Below are 8,207 nucleotides of genomic sequence, written 5' to 3' on the forward strand. Positions count from 1 at the left end.
GTCGGACCCGTAAGACCAACCCGGCGGCCTAGGCCCCGCCCCTCAGGCCGTGGATCACCGAGGGCGGGTCCTCCCGCTGTCCTAGAGCTGCCTCCCGGAGGGGGCAGGGGTCTCTAGGTCGCTTCCGGGAACCAGGCCGCGCTTCCGGGAACCAGGCCGCGCTTCCGGCCGCGGGCGCGTCTCTTCTCCGCTTGGGAACGCGCGCCAGGTACAGGGGCGCAGCGGGAAGCGGGGGTGGGAATGGGTCGCCCTGCTCGCGAGGCGGCGAACGCTCTGGAGGCAGGAGGCCGATCCGGCAGCTCGGGACCGGACCGCAGGGCACTGACCGCGGCCGGGGCGGCGGCTCGGAAGAGCTTGGGTGGCCGCCTCGGTGCGCTCCTTCCTCCGGGCCGGGGGGCAGCGCGCTGGCCTCCAGGGACCGGGGCCTGAGCGGCAGGCGGCGGGGCTGCGGAAGGCTGTCCCGATACTGGCCAGGCCCTGAAGGAAAACCCGTGGTCGTTGGCAGCCGGGGTGAGGGGGCCCGGCCTTCCCGGGAGAGTGGGGTACGAGGAAACCGGTGGGGAGCTCCCCGTGCGCCCGGGCCCGCCGCGCCGAGGCCCGCAGGCCAGGGGTGGGGGCGCCTTGGGGACAGCTCTGTTCGGCACCTGGCGCGGCTGCGGTGGGCCCGGCGTTCCTGCAGAAGCAGGTGTGGGGTGTCGTGCTGTCCTTCAGGTGACGTCTCAGCGCTTTTCTCCAGGTACTGCACCCACCTCCCTAACGCCTGCGCCTCAGCCCTTCCTGCCTGAGGGACGCCGTCTGCCCCCGCCCCCCGCAAGGACTTCTGAGTGGACGGGCCTGGGTTCTAGTCCTTGACTTGAGCAGTTGTTTCCGCCTCGATTTCTTTGTTGGTGGGGTGAGAACGATAACCCGCTCGTGCAGAGCCATGTGCGGCTTGGGGGTGGAGTTGCTGAGTGATCTTGGAGTGGTCAGTGGCAGCGGCAGTGGCTGTTGTGTCCTTGTGTTCTCTGGACCTTTCTTCTCCTTCATTCTTTAATCCGTTATTTATTTGGAGAACTTATGTTGCTCTCCTGTTTCCTGATTCTCTTCCTTCTCTCCTCCCCACCTCATCTCCCTTTTCTGCCGGCTCTTGCCTCCCCTCTTCCAGGGACTGGAGAGGGGCCCCTCCGCCACCTGCTTCCAGGGCACCTTCCGTCATGCTGGTTGTCATCAGTGGTTCACATCATCAGCATCTGGGAGGTGGAGACCATATCAGTCCTCATTCACTGGCCCAAAGGACATGGGAGTCACTGGGCTTCTCTTCCACCCCCCTTCCAGGCAGTTGCGGCTGGGACCTCCTACCTGGGCTGCCAGTCAAAGAGCAGGAAGCAGCGATGTCTGCCATGGGTCCTGCAGCTCCACACCTGCATCGCCCTGGTGACAGTCACAGTGGCTGCATGAGTTTCCTGGGCGCCCAGCTGCCTCCAGAGGTGGCAGCAATGCCCCAGCTCCTGAGGGACCTGGACGGGGGCACATTCAGAAAGTTGCTGAAGCTGGTGGTCAGCAGCCTGCAGGGGGAAGACTGCCGTGAGGCTGTGCGGTGCCTCGGGGCTGGCGCAGACCTGCCTGAGGAGCGGCTGGGCGCCCTGATCGCTGGCACACACACCCTGCTCCAGCAGGCCCTCCGGCTGCCCCCGGCCAGCCTGAAGCCCGATGCTTTCAAGAACCAGCTCCAGGAGCTCTGCATCCCCCAAGACCTGGTCGTGGACTTGGCCAGTGTGGTGTTTGGGAGCCAGCGGCCTCTCCTGGACTCTGCGGCCAGGCAGCAGGGGGCCTGGCTGCCCCACGTTGCCGACTTTCGGTGGAGGGTGGACGTGGCCATCTCCACCAGCACCCTGGCCCGCTCCCTGCAGCCAAGCGTCCTGATGCAGCTGAAGCTCTCGGATGGGTCGGCCCTGCGCTTCGAGGTCCCCACGGCCAAGTTCCAGGAGCTGCGGTTTGCTGTGGCCATGGTCCTGAAGGAGATGGCCGACCTGGAGAAGAGGTGTGAGCGCAAACTGCAGGACTGAGCCTTGCTTGCCGGTCCCCTTCTGGTCACCGAGGATAGCTGGCTCAGACAGGTGTCTCCAGAGCAAAGGCCGCCCTTCCCAGGAGGCACTCCAGTGAGTGTTTGAGTATAAGTCGTGTATTTCTCTAAGTGAAGAAGACAGCTGTGTGTTTCCCTTTTTTTGCAAGTAAAGCAGCTACACAAAATATGTTCTCCTGGGTAGGCATCAAACTGCAGGCCCCGTCCCCCCAGCTGTCAGTTGGTCTCGTTGCCAGGTAAGGGCACCCACTGCTCTGGTGTGGCCATGTGTGGTCTAGTCACAGTCTGGGGTCCAGGCCAAGGCCTTTGTGAGGACACAGAGGTTGCTCAGCCTGGCCCCACTTAACGACTGAGCTCTTGCTCCTGTGATTTTGGGAACCCTGTGCTTCAGGGTGCACATTTCATTCCCCTGTCTTAAATCCCGGACCTTATGGAGAGCATTCTAGTGGGGCGAGGGAGGCATTACGAAGCGCATAATACAAACGAGTGACGTAGCTCGTGGGAGGATGGGAAGTGGGGCAGGAGGTAGAGCAGCCTTTGGAGATGGGGGGCGAGGCTGAGGGAGAACTGGGCCGTCATTGTAAACTGGGTCGTGGGGGGAGCTCCCTGGTGGCCCAGTGGTTAAGAATCCTCCTTCCCACGCAGGGGACGCGGGTTCGATCACTGGTCGGGGAACTGAGATCCCACATACCATGGGGCAACTAAGCCTGCGTGCCGCAAACTACAGAGCCCACGTGCTCTGGAGCCCACGCGCTGTAACTAGAAAGATGCCTGCATGCTGCAACGAAAACCAGACGCAGCCAAAAAAAAAAAAAAATCAGGGCCTGGGTTGCGCCTCCTTGAGGACATGGTACCTGAGCAAAGACTTAAAGGAGGCGAGGGCAGAGGGAGCAGCCTGTGGTGCACAGGCCACAGGGCTGCAGCCAAGTGGGGGGAAGGTGAGTGGAGGGCACGGGGGGCAGTGCCGAGGGCCTGTCTAAGAGCTTTGGCTCAATTCTGAGTGAAATGTGTGTGATGTGACAATTGCTTTCAAAGGATCACACTGGATGCTGTGTTGATAGCAGAGCCTAGGGCAGCAGCGTAGGGATTGGGAGTCTGGTGGAGCTGGCGGTGGCAGGGGAGAGGGGAGCAGGGGCCTCACCTGGGTGCCTCTAGGGTGGGAGTGTGCAGAGCTCGTGGCCAGCCCTGCACCCCCCAGCATAACCACACCCCAGGTAGGGGCCTGGCGTGTCCCTGCCTCCATGCTCTGCCACAAAACCAGGTCACAGGTCTGGTAGTATTAGTAGGCCCGAGCATCATGCAGGAACCTCCTCTGAAAACAGCAAATGAGCTTGGGTGCCCACCTGGCACCTGCCGTTCCCCAGCGCCCCCTTCCTGCCCCCTGCTCCATGCCACAACCCATCAAGAGCGGCAGTGTTTGCTCTGTGCTGTTTCCAGAACACTCCCATGATCTCGGTTAATTAAGGCCTTTCCCTGAGTGAGGGTCCTAGCAAGTTAGGTGTGGGCCAGGGGCACAGAGGAGGCCACCCTAAGGTGCTGCTGTGCGCTTGGAGCTAGAGTTTCAGAGGCCAGGCCGCAGGTGGGGCCCCGTCTTGGCTCAGCTGAGGAGTGCAGACTCCCCAGGTCTCCTTCAGCGTCAGCTGGCATCCTTGGGCTCTGCTCCCCTGAGGACAGGAGCTGGACTGGGCTGTGCTCGCTGTTGCCCGGGCTCAGAAGCACGTGCACAGGTAAGCTGAGCACCACCTCTGCCTCAGCCAGTGACGGAGGCCTGCCTGTCCCAGTCGCTGTGCTGTGACTTCTTCCTTGACCACTGGGCATGCGTCAGGAATATGTAATCATCATGATACGTTTGGAAAAGCTGAAAAAGTAAAACAAACAGAAAAATTAAAAGATTCAAAAAGCTCCTTTGCCCACAGACGGTCACGGAGAAACTGTCTCGACCAGACCCGACATGTACGCTCTGTGCTGTCTCTGTGTTAACACAGCTCTGTTCACGTAACTCTTCCTGATATGAGGGTCTGTCTGATGGCAGCAGAACATGCATCTTCCCGGTGGGCGTGCCAAGTTTCTCTTGGGCAAAACAAACAAAGCATCACAGACCGGGCAGCCTATAAAACAACAGACATTGATTTCTCACAGTGCGGAGGCCGGATGTCCGAGGTCAGGGGGCCAGCAGGGGCGGGTGAGGCCCTCTTCCTGGCTGCAGACGTCTGTGTCCTCACGTGGAGGAAGGGGCAAGGGAGCTCTGTGGGGTCTCTTATGAGGGGGACTCCACCTTCATGACCGAAGCACTCCCAAAGGCCCCACCTCATAACACCCTCACACTGGGCATTAGGATTTCAACATATCCATTTGGGGGACACACATTCAGACCAGAGCAACTTCTGTGTTTCATTTTTTTTCTTAATTAAAAAATCACTGATGTTGGGACCTCCCTGGTGGCTAAGTGGTTAAGACTCCATGCTCCCAATGCAGGGGGTCCAGGTTCGATCCCTGGGTCAGGGAACTAGATCCCACATGCTTGCTGCAACTACGAGTTCGCATGCCACAAGTAAGGAGCCCTCGAGCTGCAACAAAGACCTGGCACAACCAAATAAATATTTTTAAAAATCACAGTGAGGACTTCCCTGGTGGCGCAGTGGTTAAGAATCCACCTACCCATGCAGGGGACATGGGTTCGTTTCCTGGTCCGGGAGGATCCCACATGCCATGGAGCAACTAAGCCCATGTGCTGCAACTACTAAACCCATGTGCCGCAACTACTGAGCCCGCATGCTGCAACTACTGGAGCCCACACACCTAGAGCCCGTGCTCTGCAACAAGAGAAGCCACCAAAATGAGAAGCCTGCGCACCACAATGAAGAATAGCCCCCGCTCTCCGCAACTAGAGAAAGCCCGCGCGCAGCAACGAAGACGCAACACAGCCAAAATAAAAAAAAAAAAATCAGTGATGTTATGCAACTAGATACGCAACTAGAGATTATTGTACTAAGTGAAGTCAGACAAATACCATATGATATCACATGTTTGGAATCTAAAATGCATACGATACAAATGAACATATCTACGAAACAGACACATGGAGAACAGACTTGTGGTTGCCAAGGGGGTGGGAGTGGGGGAGGGAAGGACTGGGAGTTTGGGATGAGCAGATGCAAACTAGTATATGTAGAATGGATAAACAACAAGGTCCCACTGTATAGCACAGGGAACTATATTCAGTATCCTGTGATAAACCGTAATGGAAAAGAATATGAAAAAAATACATATGTTTAACTGAATCACTTTGTTGTACATAAGAAATTAGCACATTATAAATCAACTACAATAAAAAAAATTTTTTTAATCATTGATGTCAATAGGAAACGATAGAAGGATTTTATATTAAAACTATTTAGGGACTTCCCTGGTGGCACAGTGGTTGAGAGTCCGCCTGCCGATGCAGGGGACACAGGTTCGAGCCCTGGTCCAGGAAGATCCCACATGCCGCGGGGCAACTAAGCCCGTGCGCCACAGCTACTGAGCCTGTAGTGCCACAACTACTGAAGCCTGCTTGCCTAGAGCCCGTGCTCCGCAACAAGAGAAGCCACCGCAATGAGAAGCCCACGTGCCACACGAAGAGTAGCCCCTGCTGTCCACAACTAGAGAAAGCCCGCGCGCAACGACGAAGACCCAGTGCAGCCAAGAATAAAGTTTTTTTTTTTTTTTTTTTTTTTTTAAAGAATGTGATCGGGCTTCCCTGGTGGCGCAGTGGTTGAGAGTCCGCCTGCCGATGCAGGGGACATGGGTTCGTGCCCTGGTCCGGGAAGATCCCACATGCCGCGGAGCGGCTGGGCCCGTGAGCCATGGCCGCTGAGCCTGCGCGTCCGGAGCCTGTGCTCCGTAACGGGAAAGGCCACAACAGAGGCCCGCGTACCGCACACACACAAAACAAACAAACAAAAGAATGTGATTATATTAAAGCCCTTGGTATTATGTCCCTAACGACCCAAAGCACGACCTCGAGCGCCCCCTACAGGCCAGGCGCTGTCGACCAGGCCCCAGCCGAGCGCAGAGAAGGTACCGTTGGAACCGCCAGGTGCAGGCCCTCTGCTGGGCGCGTGTTAACTCATTAACTCACAGGCACGAGGCCTCTCCGCCTCACGGGTGACGAAGCGCAGAGAGGTTTGCGTCTTGCCCAACGACACACAGCTGATGGGGGAGCTGGCAGTCCGTTCTCCGCCAGCCGTCCCTCCCCACCTGTCCTTAGGCCGCCGACTCTGTGAGCATTGCGAACCCGGTGGCAGGACAGGCTCCCGCGCCCTGAGCGGCTGCTGGCCCCAGAGTGAGGACACACGTTTAGGGCTGAGGGCCACGGGCTTGGGGGCGTCTGTTTTGCCGGTTACCGCAGCGAAGTTGGGCCAGTGCAGCCAGGAACGGAGACCTGGGGTCCGAGCCCGGCCGATGTGCCCCAGCAGGTGCTCCGAGCTCTGCTGCCACGGAGTGGCCCCGTGGCTGCAACGCCGTGGCTCTAAGTCACGTGCCTGGCAGGGACGCGCACACCCCCTTCCCGAGGGACCCTCCCATCATCCTCTCGGTTGTCCTGGCTGGCAGGGGTGCTTTTCCGACTGAGGCTGGGAGTCCCGCGAGTCAGCACCAGGATTTGCACCCCCTTTTGCCCATCAGGCGGCAGAGACCCCCTAGTCCTTGTGCTCCTGGCGGGGGCTGTCTGGCTCTGTCTCCCCAGCCCTGTGGGTGTGTCCACCCTGATGGTCCACGCCCTGGAGGGTCGGCAGACACGTGCCATCTGCTCCCATCTCCACCCTCGGGGGGTCCCGGCCAGCAAGTGGGGGTGTGGAGCTCTGCTCGCTCACCTGCCTCCCTCCCCCTCCCCCAGAAAGCACCGTCTGTGCCTTTTAAGTCACTGGTCGGGAACGTCAGGACCAGAACACGATCTCCATCTTCGGGAGGCTGGAGGTGGTGGCCCTGATGGCGCTGCCCCTCCCACAGCGGCTGTGGGGCAGACCTTCCCCCCGCTTCCCCAGCTGCTAGGCCAGGAGAGGGCCGCAGAGGCCGGCCTCAGCCCTCGGAGGAGCTCTTGACAGCTCGGATACTGCAGACTCTGGGTGGTTCATCTGTGAGCCTTCATGCTTCTGTCTCAAGGAGGGACACACGGGCAAACAGTGACACAAGGCATACAGGTGGTAAGTGGCTTTCATGAGACGGAGAAGATGGGCAGCAGGCTGTTCCCGGGACTGTTGGCTCCTGGGGCTGGACAGAGCCAGGCGATGAGGGCCACCAGCCTCCAGGCCGCTCACAGGATTCTGGCCTCACCGTGGGTACGGGGAGGCAGACGTGATACAGCTTGAGAAGGTCCCGCCAACTGCGGGGCACAGGCTTGTGGGCCAGCAGTGGTGGCCCTTCTCACCTACATCGAGAGTGGCTAACTTTTCTCTAAAGGGCCAGAGAGTATTATAGCTTTTCATGTCGTAATGATTGTTGCCATCGTAGCTCAGAAACAGCCAGAGACATCTAAACCAATGGGCATGATCATGTTCCAATAAAAATGTCCTGTGGACACTGAGATTTTAAGTTCATGTCACAAAATTTGTTTCAACCATTTAAAACCCATTCTCAGCTCCAGGGCCGTACAAAACCAGTTGGGGGTGGGTGGTGGCTCTAAGTGCTACACCTCCCTGTGCGCCTGCAGGGCTCCCTCAGGCTGCAGAGGGACCGTCCACCTTCACCTGTGGTCAGTCTCTACCCCAGACCTGGACGTGAGGGCAGGGGCCAGCCCAATCCACATTTGTACCCAGGCAAGAACAAGACCTTGTACAGATGTTTGCACCTGGAAAATTACAAGTGTGTTAACCTTCTTTAGATCTCCGTGGAAACTCTTTTTGCTGGAGAATTTTCTCTCTTCTGTGGGCCTCTGAAGCCTCGCCTCAAAGCCTGGATGTGCCCCGAATGCATCATTCATTCATTCAACAAACATTTCCCAGGCTCTGAGTGCAAGCCACACACACAAGGGGACACAGGGATGCGAAAACCCACCTGGGCTCTGCACACACACCCCATGTTATTTGTGAAGCTTCCAGAATGCTCAAAATGTGATAAATCAAAGCTTAACCTGATAATTGAGACAAAAAGCAATTTCAGGTCAAAA

At 58.1% G+C, this 8,207-nt stretch overlaps 1 protein-coding gene across 5 annotated transcripts; it reads left to right on the forward strand.

Annotated features, from left to right (window-relative positions):
• The first annotated feature begins 106 nt into the window (after window positions 1-106).
• On the forward strand, window positions 107-2,229 carry COMMD5 (COMM domain containing 5). Of its 5 annotated transcripts, none has more exons than XM_060116429.1 (2): window positions 107-208; window positions 1,145-2,229. In XM_060116429.1, the coding sequence occupies exon 2, from the start codon at window positions 1,194-1,196 to the stop codon at window positions 2,043-2,045; it is 852 nt and encodes a 283-aa protein (XP_059972412.1). In that variant the 5' UTR covers window positions 107-208; window positions 1,145-1,193; the 3' UTR covers window positions 2,046-2,229. The 5 variants fall into 5 exon arrangements, with proteins under 5 accessions (XP_059972412.1, XP_059972409.1, XP_059972408.1 ...); XM_060116426.1 differs by having other exon boundaries at window positions 1,315-2,229; XM_060116425.1 differs by lacking the exon at window positions 107-208 and adding an exon at window positions 217-736.
• Window positions 2,230-8,207: the final 5,978 nt, after the last annotated feature.

Source organism: Mesoplodon densirostris, chromosome 13 (assembly GCF_025265405.1).
Source record: "Mesoplodon densirostris isolate mMesDen1 chromosome 13, mMesDen1 primary haplotype, whole genome shotgun sequence".
Lineage (NCBI taxonomy): Eukaryota > Metazoa > Chordata > Mammalia > Artiodactyla > Ziphiidae > Mesoplodon > Mesoplodon densirostris.

Excerpts from the sequence above, each read along its gene's own strand:
- COMMD5 (XM_060116429.1), top strand. The coding sequence starts at position 1,194 with ATGCTGGTTGTCATCAGTGGTTCACATCATCAGCATCTGGGAGGTGGA.